The 22,377-nt window shown below is 46.0% G+C and overlaps 1 protein-coding gene and 1 pseudogene across 1 annotated transcript in view; both read right to left on the bottom strand.

Annotated features, from left to right (window-relative positions):
* Window positions 1–478: 478 nt before the first annotated feature.
* On the bottom strand, window positions 479–1,484 carry LOC113836744 (annotated as a pseudogene).
* Window positions 1,485–6,731: 5,247 nt separating this feature from the next.
* The window catches only part of Adap2 (ArfGAP with dual PH domains 2), a 28,382-nt gene continuing 12,736 nt past the window's right edge, over window positions 6,732–22,377 (bottom strand). The window contains exons 6-11 of the mRNA XM_027426523.2: window positions 20,310–20,456; window positions 16,095–16,178; window positions 11,761–11,823; window positions 9,618–9,695; window positions 8,447–8,675; window positions 6,732–7,266 (exon numbers count right to left, since the gene is read on the bottom strand). Of these exons, the coding sequence (XP_027282324.1) occupies window positions 7,232–7,266; window positions 8,447–8,675; window positions 9,618–9,695; window positions 11,761–11,823; window positions 16,095–16,178; window positions 20,310–20,456 (636 nt within the window). The 3' untranslated portion in view covers window positions 6,732–7,231. The remainder of the gene's footprint in view (window positions 7,267–8,446; window positions 8,676–9,617; window positions 9,696–11,760; window positions 11,824–16,094; window positions 16,179–20,309; window positions 20,457–22,377) is intronic.

Below are 22,377 nucleotides of genomic sequence, written 5' to 3'. Positions count from 1 at the left end.
GTGCTCTTAACCTCTGAGCCACCTTTCCAGCCCCCGACATATTTTTTCTTTTTCTTTCTTTTTTTTTAATATTTTATTTATTATGTATACAGTCTTCTGCTTGCATTCCAGAAGAGGTTACCAGATCTCATTCAAGGTGGTTGTGAGCCACCATATGGTTGCCGGGAATTGCACTCAGGACCTCCGGAAGAGCAGTGCTCTTAACCGCTGAGCCATCTCTCCAGCCCCCATGCTTTTTTCTTAAAAGGAAGAAAGAAAAAGAAAGAAAGAAAGAAAGAAAGAAGGGAGGGAGGGAGGGAGGGAGGAGGGAGGAAGGGAGGGAGGGAGGGAGGGAGGGGGAGGGAAAGTCTCCACCCCAAATAAATCATGGTCAAAATAAAAATCTTAATATGACCTCAGTCCTATTTGTCCTACGTCCTGTTGTTGTGTGGATGGTAAGCAGCAGCCGGTTATGGTGACAGGTGATAGATCCCATTTGTTAACATTTTTCCATCTCTAGACTGTCCTTAAAGAATATCATGACTGGAGTCACACCATCTTCACAGAGTCCAGGAGAGCAACCATGCCATCTGGATTTATGTTCTCGCCAATAAAAAAAAAACAAACAAACTGGTAGTTATTGAAATTATCAAGGATGTGCTTAATTTGCTCTGCGACCCAAGTCATAAAAGGCTTTTACTTTTTCAGGTTTCTGTTCTTCAATTTTGCCTTTGAGTGCTTTCACATAATTTTTGATGTGCTTTTTGTAGGCCTCTTTGGTGAAGCTGGCTTCTTGTAAGTGGTGGTTCCTGACCATAAATATCAACAGTGGTGACTACTGTACCTTCGCCCTCTGGGTCTTCGGCAGAAGCATTTCCACCGATGAGCAAGTCATCATTATTACCCTCTGACCATCTTGCCCTTCACCTCCAGGCACAGCCGGTCCGTGATCTCTCAGATTTTGTAGATGGTGGAGAACAGCTGTCATAGCTGATGAGGTCCGGGGTAGATGATCATGGAGGCGGCTGGGGACAGAAGCCCTAGCCTGAGGGTCCCGAGCAAGCGCAGTGCAGCCAGAGCGGCGCTGCGGGGGGGCGGGGGGGGAGGATAGCAGGCAGAAAAGCCAAACATCCTTTTTCTAAGGCTTGTCAAGTAAATCTCAATTTTAACCAGTTAAGCTTCTACTTATTGGTATTTTTGTTTAAGCCTATATATTCAAAATGGAAAATTAGACCCTTGTTCATTTCAATACATCTTTGGAAGGCTAATGTTTTTGCAAGGATTTTATGTTATATACTTGAAATATGTTTAAAAGTTTGGAGGAGTCAATTGAACTCACTGAATTTATGAAGAATATTTACTACTTTAACTAAAACCAGCCTGTCAAATCAAATTCATCTGTAGTTCAAGTTGCAAAGGGCTGGTGGGGGGAGGGAGGGGCGGGGGAGGGGGCGAGGAGTGGGCTGGAGATGTAAAGCAGTTGGTAGAGCCCTTACCTTGTGCATGAAGCCCTGGGTTTGACCTCCAGCACCGAGCAAGGTGCCACAGGCCTGTGATCTCAGCACCCAGTAGAGGGAAGAGGATCAGAAGTTCAAGGCCATCCTTAGCTACACAGTCAGTTGGAGGCCAGTTTGGGATACTTAAGAATTTCTCTAAAAGAATAAAATAGGGCCAGGTGGTGGTGGCTCATGCATTTAATCCCAGAACTCAGGAAGCAGAGGCAAGCAGAGCTCTGAGTTTGAGGCCAGCCTGGTCTACAGAGTAAGTTCCAGGACAAGGCAGAGCTGTTATAGAGAAGCCCTATCTTGAACAAAAAATAAATAAAAATGAAAAAGAAATCAAATAGGACTGGTGAGATGCCTCTACAGGTCAAGTGTTTATTATGCAAGCCTGACACATGAATTGGATCCTGGAATCCACAGAAAGATGCAAAGGATTGCTTCTCACAACAAGTATGCTGTGACACACACTCCCTCGCACATGCACGCAGGTACACAATAATAATAACTAACTACCTAACCCAAAGGGGGAAAACAGTATTTATGCCTTGGAGGCCACTTCTACTCTTGGAAGTTCTCGCCTCATTGTTCCTTAAAACAAAACAAAAAAATACATTTGCTCCGCTTAAAAAGAAAATAATAAAATAAAGACAGAGAGGTAGCTTCAGAAACCAAGACAGAGAGATCCAGAGAGGTTAGGAGCCAAGCCAGACCATGTGCTATATCTCACTGAGATTTCTTGTCAGTCCTCCTCTGCTGCTCTGAGGGAAACACCCACCTAGATACCCTCTCCCTTGTAATCAGTGGTATGACTGCTTATTTACTGCCCCTTTGGGTGGTGAGTTCCTTCAGTATGGAAGCCATGCCTTTACTCATTTCCCTATCCCAGAACTTAGCCACATAGACCCTCCTAGGAGCACATAGGGGTGGCATAGGCAGATGAGTGTCTCTTAATGCATGCTCTACAGTGGTCCTCAACCTTCCTAATGCTGCAACCTTTTCATACAGTTCCTCTTATTGTAGTGACCCCCCACCATAAAATTCTTTTCGTCACTACTTCATAACTGGGATTTTGGTACTATTATAAATCATAACAAAAAGGTTTTTTGGAGATAGGTATTGAGACCCACAGGTTGAGAACAACTGCTCTAGCAGGTATGCAGTAGATGTATCCAAAGAGTTTTAGTAGCTAGAGAGGACTCACTTCCCTCGGGAGCTTTATTCTGCAAAGAGACATCCAGAATTTTTGTGCTGCTGCTTCTTTGGGGGAATTCAAAGAAAGTACAGTCAATTCAGAGAATCTCACCAGACATGAAGGCACTTCTCTGTAATCCCAGCACATAGGAGGCAGACAGGTAGATTTCTGTAAGTTTGAGGCCAGACTGCTCTACACAGTGAGTTCAAGAACAGACAGGGCTACATAGAGACCCTGTCTCAAAAACAAAGAAACAAAACAAGGCCAGCCTGAGCTACATGAGACTCTATGAATATATATATATATATATATATATATATATATACATGAATAATATATATATATATTCATGTATATATATTTACATCTCAGTCTGTTGGATGGGAGAACATCCAGTACATCTCTGCATTTTCCCTGAAATAAGAAGAAACAACAAGCCACCAAACATGGAAACTCAGGCCTCCAGAATCTTTTCCCAGGACTGCGGCCACCCCAATCACCACGAGGAGGCGGAAACTTGATGCAAACAGCAAGAGGCTTTAATGAAAGATGGACATTTGTACAAACGGGCTCTCTCAGCATGCAGGCTAGAGAGCAGTCCTGTCCCCCAGGCACAGGTGTTTTTAAAGGCAAAAACCACAAGCTTAGGGAGGGGCCTCGACTCTCTGTTCGTTGAGTACGTGACCAGAGTCATGGGTTTCTAAGAGGCCCTTTGTCTTGAGGAGAGGACTGGGAATCAGATGGCCTCCTGACCCACCAGTTGTAAAACCTGCAGACCTCATGATACGTTTATCTTGCCTGAGCAAATGGTAGCTATCTCTTTGTTTCATAGGGACCCTTAATTGTTAATTATTGACGCATTATTGACACATTATTGGCCAGTGGGGCAATCTGTTTTCTCCATGACCCCTCGGGGAGGGTGACCATCTGGGAATTCTTGATACCCAGTTATCTTATAACCTTGTAAGCTGGTAAATTCCAGGCACTAAGTCATAGTAGTGGCCTTAGTTTCTGGGTTAGACTGCCCTACATTCAGTTTGGAGAGTTTCCTTATCTGGGCTATATTTCTTTGCTAATTTTTTAAGTCTTTCAATATAAAATTCTTTAAGTGTTCTTTTCCTAGCTTGCGGCCTTTGAGCATTTTCTTTCCTCAACTTGAATTATTTTTCTTACCCCTTCCCTTTGATTAACCTCTACACAGTTTGGAAATTTTCAACTTTAATGTCACTTTCTGGAGAGGGAAGAGGAAGAAGGCTTCCCTGCTCCCTCTTCCTTTCAAATGCCTGGTTGCCACTTACCACTCTCATTGCAGCCTAAGCACTTTGCTCCTTGCTGCCCCTGCCGGCTACAGCAGGGACCACCCGCTCGAGCCTGCCTAGTGATCAAATACATGTAATTTACATTGAGTTTCATCAATCAGTACAGCTTCCTCCTATTTTCTTCTTTTTTAAAAAAGGTTAAACTTAATTTTTAAACCTGTGCACATGTGTGTGCTCATGGAGACCAGAGAGGATAGATCCCCCTGGAGTTGAAGTCCCAGGTACTGGTGAGCTGGCAGATGTGGCTGCTGGGAATTCAAACCCTCTGGGAGAACAGAAAGTGCTCCTAACTGCTGAGCCATCCAACTTACCGACTTCCTCTTTTTAAATATAAAATTAAGGCAAATAGTGAAGTGACTTTTCTTGTGTTTTCAAGATTACTCCTCGGCCCGTTTTCTTTCATCTGCCGTGATAATGAAGGGGGCATCATCTTCTCATTATCTCGGTTTGTTTCTTCTCAAATGTGCACAAAAATGGAGTTCTCCAAGAAACTTTTCTTTTTTTGGTGGTGGGGGGGGGTTGACAACGTTTCCCTGTGGCTTTGGAGGCTGTCCTGGAACTAGCTCTTGTAGACCAGGCCCAGTGCTGGGATTAAAGGTTTGCGCCACCACCGCCTGGCTGAAACTTTTCTTTTCTTAATTTACTTAACTTTTACTTTATGTGCACTGGTATCAGATCCCCTGGAACAAGAGTTACAGACAGTTGTGAGCTGCCATGTGGGTACTGGGAATTGAACCCAGGTCCTCTGCAAGAGCAATCAGTGTTCTTAACCACTAAGCCATCTCTCCCTGTGGGTGCCAGGAACTAGAGTCCTCTATCAGTGCAGCAAGTGCTCTTAAACACTGAGCTGTCTCTCCAGTCCTCTTGTGGAAAAAAATAAAAACTAATTATTTTGTTTATTTAAGTGCTAATGATTGAAGCATACACAACCAGCACAGGAGATTCAATCAAATACCTCCCCTTAGGTGTTATGCAGGAACCCCCTTCCCTTGGGCAGCAAAGGAGTTCTCTGAGATTTCTCCACGTCTCTGTCTCTTTTGTTTTGTTTTTCTGAGGCAGGGTTTCTCTGTGGCTTTGGAGCCTGTCCTGGAACTAGCTCTTGTAGACCAGGTTGGCCTCGAACTCACAGAGATCCACCTGCCTCTGCCTCCCACTGCTGGGATTAAAGGTGTGTGCCACCAATGCCCAGCATCTCTGTCTCTTTTGCATCATCTTATTTTTTTTTTTTTGGTTTTTTCGAGGCAGGGTTTCTCTGTGGCTTTGGAGACTGTCCTGGAACTAGCTCTTGTAGACTAGGCTGGCCTCGAACTCACAGAGATCCTCCTGCCTCTGCCTCCCCAGTGCTGGGATTAAAGGCGTGTGCCACCAACGCCCGGCACATCATTTTATTTCATCTTTTTCTATCTGTTCTGGTTTGGTAAAGGCTTTTACCCCAGTACCTCCCTTTGGTCACCACTATTCCTGGCAGAACACAAATACACAGCCTTCCACTGCTCCCAGGAACTTTGGGACAATATCTTAGCCAGTTGCCAACGGTGTTCTCAGACTCCCGGCTCAAGTGGCCCTGCAGAACCTCCTTGAGTGCTTGAGTCTGCAGATGTACCCAGCATGCCCAGCTTCAGGGATATTGGATTCTTGAAAGAAAACCATTGCCAAGACTGGGTGATTTATCAACTTTTTAATATGAAAACTCAAATCCGTGTAAAATGTTCACAAGTATGAAAATAAATGCCCATCTATGCTTCATCTAGATTCATTAGTGGTGTGCTCTGTGTACATAGATAGAGATGTGCACATATGTGCATACTACTTGTGTACATGTCTACATATACTGATTTTTTCTTTTAGCTGAACCATTTAAAAGTTGGCCACAGACATCGTTTACACTTTACTTCAGCACGCATCCCCTAAGAACAGGAACACTATCCAGGTCCTAATTTCTGCAACATCAATTATGTCCTTTACAGTGGCTTCTTTTTTAAAAATCATTTTATTTTATGTGTATTGGTGTGAGGGTGTCAGGTTCTCTGGAACTGGAATTACAGTTGTGAGTTACCATGAAGGTGCTGGGAATTAAACACAGGTCCTCTGGAAGAGCAGCCAGTGTTCTTAACTCCTGAGCCATCTCTCCAACCCCAGCTTCTCTTTTTTAATTTACTATTTTAAGTACATTGGTGTTTTGCCTGCATGTATGTCTGTGTGAGGGTGTCAGATCTTGGAATTACAGACAGTTAGTTGTAAGCTGCCATGTGGGTGCTGGGAATTGAATTCTGGGTACTCTGGAAGAGCAGCCAGTGCTCTTAACCACTGAGCCATCTCTCCAGACTTCCCCTCAGTTTTTTTGAAACAAATTCTCTTTGTATATCCTGGACTCTCCTGGAACTTGATATATAAACCAGGCTAGCCTCAAACTCACAGAGATCCACCTTCCTCTGCCTGATGGGTGCATGGGCCTAAAGGCATGCATCACCATGTCCTGCCAATTTTATTTTTTAATATTATATTTGAAAAGTCCAGGCTAGTTGTATAGCAACATGTAATTTTTGAATGTCTGATTATTTCTTCATATTTAGGTTCACATTAAACTTTTACGGTTTTTCTACTTGTACAATCTTGATGCTGAGGGTGCTTTTTTTTTTTTTTTTTTTGAGACAGGGTTTCTCTGTGTAGCTTTGGAGGCTGTCCTGGAACTCACTCTGTAGACCAGACTGGTCTTGAACTCACAGAGATCTGCCTGCCTCTGCTTTCTGAGTGCTGGGATGAAAGGTGTGTGCCACCACTACCTTTCAAGGGTGCTTTTTTTAGTGCAGTGTCTCCACCCATTCTCTGTAGTTTTTGTTGTTGTTTGTTTGCTTCCTTTGTTTTTTGAGACAAGGTCTTGCTATGTAATTTAGGTTGGACTTGAACTCCGTGTATGGTCCAGGCTGGCACTGAACTCATGGCACTTCTGCCTCATGACAGACATGCTCCACCACACCCAGCTCTCAGTGCAGATATGAGAAAGTCTCAGGACTTCTGAGCTTGGAGAGCTAAATTCTTCTTGGTACCAGCTCCCTAAGACTGAAAACTGTTTGCTGGAAGGATGATGGGAGCCACAAGATAAACCACACCCTCAGTCTTGACAGAGTTCACTGACGGGGCAGCTTCTGGCCTCAGGGGCTTCCTCTGGACAACCAGGGCAGAGGTGAACATTTCTCCAGGATTTTAAGTGCTCAGTGGCCAGTCAGTTCTGAGATGGGTCACCTGAGGCCACAGCCACTCTGTGCTGATGCATCTGCAAAGGAAACAAGAGGTCTGGGGAAGGTGGCCATGCTAGCACTGTTCTGCTGGAAGAAAGGAATAGCCAAGGGGAGAAGTGTGTGATGACACAGGGAGCCAGAACAGCACTGAAAGCAGAAAGAAACTTTAAAGGAGAATAAAACAGAAAAAAAAAAAAAAAGACTGAAGGAGGTAGATGGGAGACAGACACACAGGTAAAAAGGGAAAGGAAGGCAGGGGCAGAGACACAGAGCAGGCCCACAGAGAACAGAGAGCAGTGCTGAAGTTGTGGATAGTGGGGTTTTTGTTTGTTTGTTTTTGCTTTTTGTTTTGTTTTGTTTTGTTTTTTTTGTTTTGAGACAGGGTCTCACTAAGTATCCCCAGCTGTCCTAGAACTCACTATGTAGACCAGGCTGGCTTAGAACTCACAGAGTTCTGCTTGCTTCTGCCTCTCAATTACTGGGACTAAAGGCATGCACTAGCTACCTGGGACTAAAGGCATGCATTAGCTACCATGCCAGGATGTAACAGTTGTGTTTATACTGGTGAGTCTAGCAAGACACAAGGGCTCCCCCCAGGGGTTGTTGGGGTCACCTGTTTAGTCTGTACTTTTCCAAACACAAGAACTTTTCCTTTATGCCCCAGAAGCTCGGCCCTGGGCCAGATTTTTCCTCCTTAGCTCAGCACATCTCTGCTTTTCACAGAGTTGTCAACAGATGGGAACAGTCTCCTTGTGACACATGTGGGGTGAAGAGGAGGAACAGGGGAGGGAGACAGACAAAAGAGAGGGTTAAGGAAAGGGAGAACACTAAAAATAGCCTCCCCTCTGGGTGGGGAGGAATCCAGAATCCTAGGAGGTGCCTGGCAGGGTGACCTCTGCTAAGGATACCAGGCCAGCATTTTCTTATGAGAAAAAGGACAAGGGTGTGGGGAATCTGAACAGCTGGGCAGAGCCTGTCTCCACAGTTCTGCTAGGGCCAGACTCCTCCTGAAGCTCATGAGGACAGCTGCATAGAGGAACTTGGTGCAGAGGGGACTTTCTGGCAATAATGTGCAATGTGTGTGCTTTTCTCTGGCCGGAAGTTAAGGGTAACGCAAAACACTGAGTCAGGCCCTTCCCGGACCACAGTGAAAGAGCCCTTTTCTGCCCTCACTGAAAAGAGCCCCCAGGCCCACCCCCCAGCCCCGATTCTCACTGAGGAGTTGGAGGGGTGACAAGGGACTGGATAGGACATCCCGCAGACTCTCCAGCCATTCTCTCTGCTCCTTCTCACTAGGGCAGGTAAAGATGAATTTCCGCTCTGGAGTGATGACAGTGAGTCCAGCCTTCCAGCGATTCCCTCGGGTGCCCTTGGGCAGGTCTTCGCATACTTCATATCCCTGCCCATTTCTTCCCAGTAAAACCTGGCCCTGCTCAAAAGCATCCTGCAAGTGGAAGGCATGTGGTCATCAGAGGCTGTTCTGGGGCAAAGGGGCCCTTCCAGCCCTGCCATTCCCAAAGTCAGGCTTAGTAAAGAGATGTTCATGTCATTGCCAGACTTCTAATCTGAAACATTTAAACCCAAAGTATATTGCACTCGAATCTGCTGAAGACACTAGCATACAGAGAATACACCAGGCACTGGGAACTCAAAGGCTGGGTTTTTGTTTTGTTTTGTTTTTGGGTTTTTTTGTTTGTTTTTGCTTTGTTTTAGGCACTGGGGACTGAGCATAGAGTCTGAAACATGCTAGGCAATCCCTCTACTGCTGAGCCTAGCCCTGGCCCCTCTCTTTAATTTTTGAGACAAGGTCTCACTAAATTACACAGGTTGGCCTTGAACTTCTTCTGAAGCCCAGGGAGTCTGAATTTGCAATCCAACTGTCTCAACTTCCCCAGTAGCTGGGATTACAGGCTGGTACCCCCAGGCCCAGCTCAAGTGGTTTACATGTTAGCAACATGTATACTCATCATGGCCACTTCTGAGCAAGGCATTCATGCTAAGCCAATATTTTGGTAAGAAAGGAAATGCAGCATAGAAAGCTAAGTGCATACCCAGCCCAGGGCATGGCTCTACAATGGCAGGGCTGAGACTAGAGCCCAGTGTCCAGCCAAACTGGTTCCTGAGCCCCACAGCCCTAACCACTCCACTCCAGACCTCCTTACTGCCTTACAAGGCAGTAGTAGTTGCCTACACCTTACTTTCACCACAGTTGTCAGCTCTGGGCATCCTGAATGGAGCTGAGTGAGAAGCAGAGGCACAGGTGAGAAGCAAGGGTACAGGCTTTCCTGTCACTGGTTCCTCTGTCCTGGGAGTCTAAGAGATGGTCTTTCTGTATTAGACCACCTGACTGGGAACATGCTAAGAGGGGATCAGGAATGGCTCGTACCAAGGGGTTCTTGTAATACAGCAGCCTTCGCTCCAGGGGATCCAGGGCAAACCATCTTTTCTTGAAGGGTTCTCTCTGCTGCAAAAGGAGGAACCTCTTATCACACATGGCGAAGGCAGACACAAAAGTCAGAGCCAGTTTAGAGAAGAGGTCATCACACTGGTTCTCCAGCCCGGCTTCTGCAATCAGACACCACAGCTTCTCCCTGGGGCTAGATCCTGGGAACGCATGCTCTCCCATTACCCGCAGGGCTGGGGCTGGAGTCCAGCCAAACTGGTTCTGGGGTCTGCTGGTCTGAACACCTACTCAGACTCTGGTTTGTTTGTTTGTTTGTTTGTTTTGAGACAGGGTCTCACTGTGTAGTCCTGGGTGTTCTGGAACTCACAGGAATCACTCAGCTTCTACCCCCGGGAATGCTGGAATTAAAGAAGTACACCACAGAGCCAGCACTCGCTCAGACTCTGAAGGCTCAGCCCAGCCCCTCTCCACCCACTACCCTTGGCTTTGCTTTGCACTGCCAGGTGCTGCTTGGGAGTGAAAGAGGTACTTCCCTCTTTCTCAGGCTGCCAGAAAAAGGAAGCCAGGGAAGTCAGAAGTGGCTCCTGCTCACAAAGTTGAAAGTACTGGCTTCTGGTTCAACTGTAACCTAGGTCAGGGGAGTGAAAGGCTTGAGGCAAAACACAGGGACTGTGCCTGGCTTCTGTGGGAAGGAGCCTGTATACCATTTGATTAAGTTTTCAACTCCTGAGGCTTTCTTTTCTCTTCCTTCCTCCCTTTCTTCCTTCCTTCATTCCTTCCTTCCTTCCTTCCTTCCTTCCTTCCTTCCTTCCTTCCTTTCCTCCTCTTCCTGCTCCTCCTTCTCCCCCCTTCTTCTTTCTCCTTCTCCTCCTCCTCCCCTTCTTCCTCCTTCTCCTCCTCCTTTTTTTTTTTTTTTTTGAGACATAGTTTCTCTGCATTGTCTTGGCTATCTTGGACCTCATTCTGCAGACCAGGCTGGCCTCCGACTCAGAGATCCACCTGCCTCCCAAGAGCTGGGATTAAAGGTGTGAGCCACCACAGCCTGGCTCCTAAGGTTTTCTTTCACTCCAACACCTTTCAGGGTCCTCGTAAAAAGCATCCTGTAACACATTATAATTGTGCTTTTGCGTTGAACCTGACCTTAATGCATGTTAGGCAAGCCCTTTACCTTGAAGTACACATCGCACCCTATCCCACCTTATTAAATTTTTTTTTATTTTGAGATTGGAGGGGGTGCAGACTGACTTTGAATTTGTTATGTAGGCCAAGATAGCTTTCATTCTTCTGACTCAGCCTCCTAAAAATCTGGGTTTGTGCAACCCTTGTCTGGTTCACAGGAAACCCCAGGCTCCTCCCCTCAGGGGCAGCTCCTCTTCCTCCTTAGATAAGTGTGAAGGCACAGGCTGTGGTGAAGGGGGTGGGCTTAGTCACTGAGGAGCCAGACTGGGAGGAGAAAGAATACTTTGCCATGCTTTTTCAAACTATCCCTGTCTCCTGGATTCAGAAACATTGTCTCAAAACCGTCTCACTAGGGAACTCCTTTTCAGCATTGCTTTCCCAGGATTAGCTAAAGTCTAATGGTGACAGACACAATGAACATGACAGGGTGGTACACAACTGCTCTGGTGGAAAGTGCCACCCCAATCCCTCCACTATCTCCAAAATCTGCTACATCTCAGAAAGCCCACCAAATGATGACCCCTCCCCCAGAAATGCTCAAGACCACTCCCACAGGGTATTTAAACTGTCCCCCAGAAAACAGATTCCTGGTCTCCCTTTTCCAACTCCTCTCTGAGGGGGAGGGGGGTTGGAAAATCATCCAGGAGTGTTTTATCCATTAAACATGGGCTTTCTTCTCATTTGGGTTGATTTGATCTAATTCAGATTGCTGCTTCAGCAGACAGGCTCATAGAGGTATAAAACTTTTCAACAGACATTAGAGCAATGTGGAGGATCACACATCAGTCAACTCCTAGTCTCTACTCAGTCCTTCAACACAGAAACTCACAAATACTGGTACTCTTCCTTTCCCTCTCTTTTCAGCCCTCCCTCCCACCTCCACCCACACCTTTCTGCTTTATTGGGGGTTGGGACAGGACCATGTTAAATAGCCCAGAAAATGTACCTTGGGACCAGTCTTCTCCATGAAGCCTTGTTTGAGGTAGTTCCTGGTGATGAGAGGCACGAGCTGCAGGGAGAGACAAGGCTGATTCCCTACTCACACCCAGAGCTTTCAGGTTCCAGAGTGAACTCTGGCCTGGGACAAAAGTTTGGAGTGGAGAAGGGAGTATACACATGGATGATGGGTTATATTTGGAGTGTGTGCTGGATATAATACAAATAGTTCATCAAAGCCAGTCAAAGGGCCCCTGATGTGTCTGTAGAGTTTTCCAGCATGGCCCAGTCATGATTTAAGTGCTTCCTTCCTTCCTTCCCTTCTTCCTTCCTTCCTTCAGGCAAGGTTGCAAGAGACCCACTTGTCAACAGGCAGGTGGCAATTGCCTTTAATTCCAGTCCCTGGGAGAAGCAGAGAAGCAGGCAGATCTCTGAGTTTGAGGCCTGCCTGGTCTACAGAGTGAGTTCCAAGATATCTAGGGCTACATAGAGAAACCTTATCTAAAAAAACCAAAAAGAAGAAGGGGATGGGGAGAGCCTGTCTGCCGCAACAGGCTCTGGGTACAATTCCCTACCACACTGGGTAGTAGAGTTCATAAGCCTTGCCTTACTCACTAAGAAACCAGGCCACAGAGATGTGAGCAGACACTTTGCTGAAGTCACGTGGCTGATAGAATGAAGAGGTGGGACTCACACTCGGGGCTGACAGGCAGCAGCCCTGTGTACCATCACACTATATAAATATGGCAGAGCCCTTTGACCAGACTCCCCATCATGCCAGCTGGGACCTGCTCCCAGATTCTGGCACAGGCCATGAAGAGGCAACGGCAGGAAGGACAAATAGAGAAAGCTCTGGACTGGGTGTTAGGCGATTAGAATCTTAGCACCACTTCTGGCCTCAGCCAGCTGTTACCTTGGTAAGACTTCTGTCTCTGGGGGTACATTTCCAACTGTGACCTCCAACAGCCCTCACAGCCTGCTTTCCTATGCTTGGAGAAAGAAGCTCCCACAGATTGATCATGACTTCCTGTGTTTCTCAGAAGTGAGGAGAGGGGAAATGGACAAATCCAGAGCTTCCAATGGCAGTAAAACAGTAGGGTCCCTGGAGTTACAGGGGTAAAACTGAGGTGGGATATGGGGAATCACAACAGGAAGCAAGAGAGAGAAGTTGAGGCCCCAAATTAAAATCTACACTAGACTACTCCATTTCTCCTCAAATACATTCTATAGGAATTTTTTCTGTTTGGAGATTATAGGGCCCTCCACTGTTCTAAACTCTGAATTTGAGGTAGCACAGGCCTAGCTGGACAAGAGAAACAAAGGAAACCACCTGACTGGAGTACTCATCACTATACTTTAGACATTGGCTCACTATTTTCATGGTAGTCTGACAGGTGGCATCAGGCCATGGTGACATGACAGTTGAGCATTCTGAAGCTCAAAGATGATGTCATTTACTGGGCAGCACACTAGGCTCTCTGACTCCAGGGTCTACATGCACTTCTCTTTTTCTTTTTCTTTTCTTTCTTTTTTTTTTTTTTTGTGACAGGGTTTCCCTAGCTGTCCTGGAACTAGCTATATAGAACAGGTTGGCCTCAAACTCACAGAGATCCACCTGCCTTTGCCTCTCGAGTGAGTGCTGGGACCAAAGGTGTGCGCCACCACCTGGCACACTTCTCTTTTCATTCCCTCCCTCCATGCCTCCTTTTTTTCCTTCTTCTACCCTCAACATGTTTTCTGTATCCCAAGCTGGCCTGATTTTGAACTCACTGTGTGGCCCAGGCTGGCCTCAGACTTTTAGCACCTCAGCCCCCAAAGTGATTCGGGGGTGGGGCAGACCACCAAGCCCAGCTTCTTTCTCTCCAGTGCTGAGAATGGGACTCAAGGTCTAACCCAAACTAGGCAAGCCCTCTGCTATTGAGCCACAGTGCATTTCAGATGAGAGGATTACATCTCTGCAAAGACTTCCTGGGTTTCCAGCACCAATTTCTTAAGCCCAGGCACCACACTAAACATAGGGAAGGCAAGAAAGAGGAGCAGGCAGGGCAGGTACGACTGTGGTTGATGAAGGAGACAAGGGAGCATGGAGAGCACTGGTCAAAGACTAACTTCCTCCACACAGTTTAGCAAACACAGGAAGCCAGATTAAACAAGGCTGAGCACCTGCTCCATACCCTCCCCTCTCCTGGGTCAGCAGTCAGCACCCTGCACTTTTCACTGAGCCAGCAGCAACCAGTTCTGGGTGCTGACTAAGCACAGCAACTTCAGCTTTGAGGCCTGGCCCTTAGCCTTGCTGGAACCGTGCCTGGGAACTGCTAAATGGGTACATCACTGGGCCTGAAGTCATCCCTCTCCCAGACACCCAGCTCCCTGTAAATGCTGGGAATTGAGGAACATTTAGGCTTTCAATTAAGGTCTAACGGAGGAGACCGAGAAACTCCAGGATCAGGCTGAGGAGATGGTCCCCGTGGGTAAAATGCTTGCCATGCCAGTATGAGGACCCACCCAATTTTGAGCAACAGTACCCACATTAAAAAATGAGCATGGACTCCGGGCGGTGGTGGCGCACGCCTTTAGTCCCAGCACTCAGGAGCCAGAGGCAGGCAGATCTCTTGTGAGTTTGAGACCAGCCTGGTCTACAAGAGCTAGTTCCAGGACAGCCTCCAAAGCCACAGAGAAACCCTGTTGCAAAAAACAAACAAACAAACAAACACAAAACAAAAAAAAAACAAAAAAAGGAAAAAACCCCAAAACAAAAAACACCAAAACCAAAACGAAACAAACAAACAAACAAACAAAAAAACAACAAAACCTGAGCATGGCCGTGAGTGCAGTGCAGTAACGTCAGCACCGGACAGGAGGATCCTTGGGGCTCTCTGGCCAGTCATCCTAGCCTAATGGGAAAGCCCAAGCCAATGAAGAGGGATTATTGTCTTGAGAAAATAAAGGTGGGTGGCAGCTAAGGAATGACACATGAGGCTGACTTCTGGCCTCCAGGTGTATACACACACACACACACACACACACACACACACACAGAATTAAGGCTGGTAAGATGACTTAGTGCACACAAAGAATAAATATATGTCAAAAACTTTAAAAAGAAAGAAAGGAAGAAAGAAAAAGAAAGACAGAAAGAAAAGAAAAGGGAGAAAGGAAGGAAGGAAGGAAGGAAGGAAGAAAGAAAGAAAGAAAGAAAGAAAGAAAGAAAGAAAGAAAGTGAAAGGAAGGAAGAAAGAGAAAGACAGAAAGCCTCAAGAAAAGGAAAGTTCAGGATTTCAGGGTGTGGTGACTGGGCTTGTAATATCAGTATTGGGAGGTAGAGGGAGGAGGGTGAGGAGTTCAAGATCATCGTCAGTTGCACAGTGAGTTCTAAGCCAGCTTCAGTTATAAAAGATTCTGTCAAAAAGAAAGAAAGGCAGACTCAAGGATCAGCATGGTCCCTTTGTTCCTATCACTTAATTAAGTCCTTTTAACAGGAAGCTTAAATGTCCTCAAGGCTGGCACGGTGTCTGTGTCGAGCACCTTTAATCCTAGCACTCAGGAGGCCGAGGCAGGTGGATCTCTGTGAGTTCCAGGACGGACTGGGCTACACACTAAGACTATGCCTCAAACAAATACCACCACCACAAAAAAAAAAAAAAAAAAAAAAAGGAGCAAACCATATCCTCAATTGTAGAACCTCCTAGGTAAAGGGACCAGCCTCCATCTTCCTAATATGACCCATGCTCAGAAAGGCATCAAGATCTGTAGGGGTCACATAGCATATCAGTGACCAGGCATCCATGAGGCCTAGACCTCCTGACTTAAAACATCATCCTCTGCTCCATGTCATTCCAGTGTCCCTCAACAAGACTGGGGAAATAGATAGAGGTCCCAGATGTCTGAGACAATCAAAACGAAGTTCTCAGTTTACTGTTACCTTTACCACCACAGGCAAATGCACCCCAGTAATAATGAGGACCCCAACACCTTCCCAAGGGCAGGGCACCACAGCATACACTGGGGAAGGGAAGGGTTCGTTCCATTACTCACTTAACAGGAATAATCACCCAGCCCAATTGCCTGGTCTGAGTAATTACTGTATAGAAGGGGTTATGAGATAAAATGGGTCAAAAAACACTGTGCATACAGTATGTGGTGCCCATTTGCATATGGGTGAGGTCAGAAAGATGTTTGAAGGCTGAGACCTTTGACCTTGCAGAGACTTGTTATCCTCCAGTCTCCCTGGGCTTTACCTACAATAAACCTGGTCTAGCCCCTGAGTATTTTAGGGGTCAGGAGACAGGAAGAGGAAAGGGGAGGGGATGGGAGACCCAGAAGCTAGGCCCACATTTAGCTCACCTCAGACTCTGGGAGATCAGGGAAGGCCAGTTTTAGGTATTGCAGGCGGGCTGCACGGAGAGCATTGAACCAATCCACTATCTCCTGCCAGGGAAAATTCAAAGTATACACAGTGGTGAGATGGGTGGATGTGTGAGGGCCCGAGTGGCAGGGCTCGAGGTATCAGGGTTACAAAGACACACACGTGTTCAGCAAACACATCAGTAGACACATCACGCAGTCCTGTTTAGAGACATCTGGAGAGGGTGATGTCAGAGCCCAGGGGACTGCCCTAAGCTAGTCGGAAGTCACAGACAGGAAGAGCTCCCAGCCACGAAAAAAGACCAGTGTGAGCTGCACAAAACGGTTTAGTTCACTTCCTAAAGTTTGTGAGGATCCCCTGGATTGCTAATAGGAGACTCAATGGTGTGGAGTGGGCTGAGACTACACCCCTTCACCCTAAGATGCACACACTTCTTTGGGTTGGGGGGGGATTGCATATGGAGAAGCTCCTCCATCAGAGATGCTCAGGACCTGGAATGCACATGGGCCACAACTGGATGGAATTTTACATTGCCACGGTGAGAGACTACATCCTACATAATCACGGGGCAACATCATCTCGCCTGGAGTTCTCAGCTGCTCTCCAATCAGACATCCTTTCTCCTTTCTTCAGTCTACCTCCATGCTTTCACTTTATGTGTATGTGTGAATACCTACATGTGTGCATGTGTGTGTATGTGTGTGTTGCCTGCAGAGGACAGAAGAGAGCCTTGGATTCCCTGTAACTGAAGTTATAAGCAGCTGTAAGCTACCATGTGAGTGCTGGAAACTGAACTCAGGTCCTCTGTAAGAATAGCAAGTGCTCTTAACTCCTGAGACATCTTTCCAGCCTCTGCTTTTTACAGTATCTAGGGAAGCCCTTTATAACTGATCTGTATCGCCAGAGCCTTTTTACTTTTTTGTTTGTTTGCTTTTTGTTTTTTGAGGTACAGTCTCAAGCTCGTCTTGTTGCTAAGTAGCAGAGGCTAGCCTTGAACTGTTGATCCTCCTGCCTCTTCCTCCCACCACTGGGATTGCAGGTGTGCATCACTATACCTTTTTATTTTATTTTGATTGTTTTTAAAGATTTATTTATTATGTATACAACATTCTGCTTCCATGTGTATCTGCACACCAGAAGAGGGCACCAGATCTCATAATGGATGGTTGTGAGCTGCCATGTGGTTGCTGAGAATTGAACTCAGGACCTCTGGAAGAGCAGCCGGTGCTCTTAACCTCTGAGCCATCTCTCCAGCCCTTTTATTGCTATTTTTGATACAGGGTCTTGCCATGTAGTCCATACTTGAACCTGATTGTGAGCCTCCTACCTCTACCTCCCAAGTACTAGAATTATGTGTGTTTCACCACACTTATTCTTTTTCTTTCTTTCTTTCTTTCTTTCTTTCTTTCTTTCTTTCTTTCTTTCTTTCTCTCTTTTTTCTTTCTTTCCTAAATGAATTTTCATTGAGAGCTTATACTGAGGCGGGCATGGTAGATACACCTTTAATCCCAGCACTCAGCAGGCACTTCAAATCTATATTCATTTGAAGCCAGCATAGTCCACATAGTGAGTTCCAAGACAGCCAGGGCTACATAGTGAAACCCTGTTTCAAATAAGCAAACAAACAAGAAGAAAACTTGTACCAAGACAATTGGTAGTGTCAATACAGAGCAAGGGGTTGGAGAGACGGCTCAGTGATTGAGAGCACTGTCCTTGCAAAGACCTGGGATTGATTCCCAGCACTGGTATGGCAGCGCACAACCATCTGTAACTCCAGTTCCTGGGGATTCCCTCTTCTGACCTCCACAGACAGTGCATGCATATGGTTTAGAGATAATACACACAGGCAAAATACCTACATACATAAAATAACAAAATGAAACACAGAGTAAGATGGTGCACACCTCACTCACTACCCACACTCACACCACCTCATGCCCTCCTCCCTCCTGCCTTCCCCCTCTTTTACCTACAACAGTCCATTCCTTACATACGTTAGTTTAGATGTTGGGATAGATTCTCAGGCATTTGGCTCCCATCCCAGCCTTTCTTCTCTGATAATTGCTGGCCCAATCCTCAACCTCACACCTAAAATTCCCACCCTGACTTAACTATAGCAGCTGGACCAATACAGAGGTAGGACAGGATTTATCAGCTAGGTTCTCTCTCCCAGGATATATGAGCTCTCCTGTCCTGGTGTTTGTTAAGGGCTTTCTCGGCAGGGTATGTTGGCCTATGTCTATAATCTCAGCAGGAGGAGGGCTGAGGCAGGAAGATTGCTCCAAGTTCAAAACCAGTTGGGCTACATAGTAAAACATAAGTCCTCCTGAAAAAAGAAAGAAAAGTAAAACATTAAACACAAAAGGTCTTGGGTCTTAGGTATTACATAAGTGGGGCCACCCCAGAAAAAATGGTACTCAGTATGCACATGGCTAAGTTCCCAGCATTGAAAATAGAAAACAAGCCTTTAACCCTAGCACTCAGGAGGCAGAGGCAGGCAGATCTCTGCAAGTTCGAGGCCAGCCAGGTCTAGATTGAGTTTCAGGACAGCCAGACCTACAGAAAGAAATCCTGTCTCTAATGAAATGAAAGTTAGCCGGTGGTGGTGGTGGTGCATGCCTTTAATCCCAGCACTAGGGAGGCAGAAGCAGGAGGATCTCTGTAAGTTTGAGGCCAGCCTGGTCTATGGATTGAGTGCCAGGACAGGCTCCAAAGCTACACAGAGAAACCCTGTATCCAAAAACAAAAAAACAAAAAACAAAAAAGGCTTAACAGCCACCAAGAGCACGTCTAGCAAAGTTAAATGATCCCAAAATGTCAGCCAGTGCTTCTGCCATGTCCACTTGGCATCTCCACCCTGTCCCATCACTGACTGTGCTGATGATCTGACCCAATTCACTCTCACACATACCCTTTTGCCTGACTGCCCTCCTCTGACTGGACCTATGTCCCAGTCTTGCTATGTAGTCTAATTTGACCTCAAACCCATGATCTTCCTGCTTCAGCCTGCCAACCTCTGGTATTATAAAAACATAATGGTTCTCAAGCATTATTGTATGTTCTAATCACCCAAGACTCTGTTAAAGTTTCTAATTGAGAGGGTCTGAGTGTCTTAAGACTAGTCCTTTTATCTATTTATTTGGAGGCTGCACAGATGGCTCAGCAGTTAAGCACACTTGCTGTTCTTCCCGAGGACCCAGGTTTGACTGCCAGCAACCACATGGTACCTTACAACTATTTGTAATTTGTGTTCCAGGGGAATCAGATACCTCACCCTAGCCTCCGTGAGCACAAGGCACGTACATGATACACAGACAGAATTGCAGGCAAAAACACCTCATACATAAAATAATTTTCTTAAAATAATTCTTTGCTTTTATTTAATGTGTAAAAGTATTTTGCCTGCATGTATGTCTGTGCACCATAGACAAGTGCCTTGTGCCCACAGAGGCCAGAAGAAGGCATTGGTTGCCCTGAAACTGAAGTTACAGACAGTTGTGAACCACCATGTGGGTGTTGGGAACTGAACCTAGGTCCTCTACAAAAGCAACAAATGCTTCACTGAGCCATTCTTCCAGCCACAAGACTCACAAGGTCTTAGGTAACTTCGGTCCAGTGTGTGGCATGTGGAAAGAAAGCCCTGGCCCAATCTATCCACTCTTTCTCCCAAATCACAATCTCAGGCCTACCTGGACTTGCCATTTCTTCATTGTTTGTTTGGTGTGTGTGTGTGTGTGTGTGTGTGTGTGTGTGTGTTGTTGTTGTTGTTGTTGTTGTCTCGCTATGCAGTCCTGACTTGCCTAGAATTCACTCTGCAGAGCAGGCTGGCCTCAAGCTCACAGAGATCTACCAGACTTTGCCTCCTGAGTGCTGGGGCCTGGTGTGTGATGCCACAACCATTGGATTTGCCATTTCTAGCTATGGCCCCCTTTGCTACCTTTTCCCTCACTGATGACTATGCCTTGCTAGGCTTTGTTCTCAGCACCTGGAAGGTTCATCTACTACATCCCATTCTACTGTCCTCAGATCTCTTATTACAAAGTGGAAACAGACTAAGGCAAGCAGCAGCAGCAGCAGCCGGTCTCAGGGGCTGCTGAGCAAGCACATGATGAACTGTGGGGTAGAAGTAGTGAGCAGAGCCCAAAGGGCGGATGCCATGCTGGAGACTGCAGAAGCCACTTGAGCCATCTCACCTTCCCACTGTCATGATACACAAAGAGATTCCTGGTGTGGCCCTCTCTCCTGTAGGTGATCTGCAGCCCATGGGGATGTCCTATCTTCTCTGTCTGGAAGGTGGCATTCAAGTCCTTGATGTTGATGACAGCCTTTGGGGTTTTACCCTAGAAGAGAGAAAGACGATTCTCAAGATACTGATGGCAATAGGTGCCTTTAATACAAAGAATCCCCCAATATATAGCCTTGGGTTGTTCTAATAGCCAAAGGCACAGCTGTCCTACTGATTGCCTACACTCATCCTCCTCCTCCTGCCTAGTCACACTGGCCCCTCTGAGCTGGAGTCTGGTCTAGAAACCTTTCACTTTGAACTTTTCTCATGTTTTAACCACAGAAACATGCCTAGAGTAAATCAACCAGGCGTGAAATAAACAGCCAGATAGAAGCAGTAGCGGGGGCTCAGAGCACCCCTGACACACACATTCTCGGTGCCTGATCCTTGGGCTCTGACACATGGTGGAGCACCAAATGATACCAAAAAGAGATCTTGACCAGAGACATGATGATTCCAAGCCCCCCACACCTGCAGGAGCCACAGCGAATCCACAAAATTTTTAAACACAATTTAAAAATTCCATTCTTAGTTACACTTGGCTTCATGCCAAGTGCTCACTAGCAAGCTATGAGACCCAGACAGGGCATACACAAAATACGTCATCACCAAGGAAAGTTCTACAGAACATCTCTAGAGGGAAACTTGGTCTTATCTGTTAAAATGTCGATGTGAATACTATTGTTGTTGCGTGGTACATGTGTGCCACGGTACACACGTGAAAGTCAGAGGCCAACCTTCAAGAGTCAGTTCTCCCCTCCCATCATCTGCTCCTGGATTTGAACTCAGACAGCCAGGCACTTTCACCCAATGAGCACCTTCCTCACCTGAGTGCTGTCTGACCTACAGTTTGCATCTAAGAATCTACTACAAGGAAATAACTGCATGACTATGCAAACATATGTCAAACCATGTTTGCTATAGTATTGTATAAGTAGCAAAAATTCTGGGGAATGTAGCATAGTGATAGATTGTTTGCTTTGCATGTCCAGGGCCATAAATTCAATCCCAGCACCACAAGCACACACATACACACCACAGACACACACCACAAAACAACAAGGGAAATAAATTAAATGTTATCAATTATAATGGGTTAAAAAAACATAGTATAGGCACACAATGGAATACTACAGAATTGAAAAATAGGCCAGGCATTGATGGCACATGCCTTTAATCCCAGCATTTGGGAGGCAGAGACAGAGGCAGATGGTTCTCAGTGAGTTCCAGGCCAACCTGGTCTATAAAGTGAGTTCCAGGTCAGTTGAGGGTGTTACACAGTGAAACCCTGTCTTGAAAAACCAATAATAATAATAATAATAATAATAATAATAATAATAATAAACACTCCTATACTCCCAGTACTCAGGAATTCTGAGTCAGGCTGGGCTCTAAAGCCAGATGCAGTTTCAAAATAAAACAACAACAATGAAAATAGGGCATAGGGGACTGGAGAGATGGCTCAGAGGTTAAGAGGACTGGCTGCTCTTCCTTTCTGGCTGCTCTTCCAAAGGTCTTGAGTTCAATTCCAAGCAACCACATGGTGGCTCATAACCATCTATAATGAGATCTGGAGCCTTCTTCTGGCCTGCATACATACATGCAGGCAGGACATTGTATACATCATAAATAAATAAATCTTAAAAGAAAGAAAGAAAGAAAAAGAAAACAGGGCCTAGGATGTAGCTCAGAGGTATACCACCAGTCTATCATGAGCACTGACAAAAAGATTTCCCATTCGGGCAGAGATGGTGCACACCTTTAAGCATTCAGGAGGTAGAAGCAAGTGGATCTCTAAGTTCAAGGCCAGCATGGTTTACAGAGTGAGTTCTAGGACAGCAAAAGCTATTCAAAGAAATCATGCTTCAAAAAACAAAACAAAATTTCCCAGTTGTGGTAGAACATGCCTGTAATTCCAGCACTCAGAAGGCAGACGCAAGCAGATCTCTATGAGTTCAAGACCAGCCTGTTCTACA

This window comes from Cricetulus griseus, chromosome 7 (genome assembly GCF_003668045.3).
Source record: "Cricetulus griseus strain 17A/GY chromosome 7, alternate assembly CriGri-PICRH-1.0, whole genome shotgun sequence".
NCBI classification, from domain to species: Eukaryota; Metazoa; Chordata; class Mammalia; order Rodentia; family Cricetidae; genus Cricetulus; species Cricetulus griseus.
The sequence above is the reverse complement of the archived record's forward strand: the minus strand, read 5'-3'. Positions and strand labels throughout refer to the sequence as shown.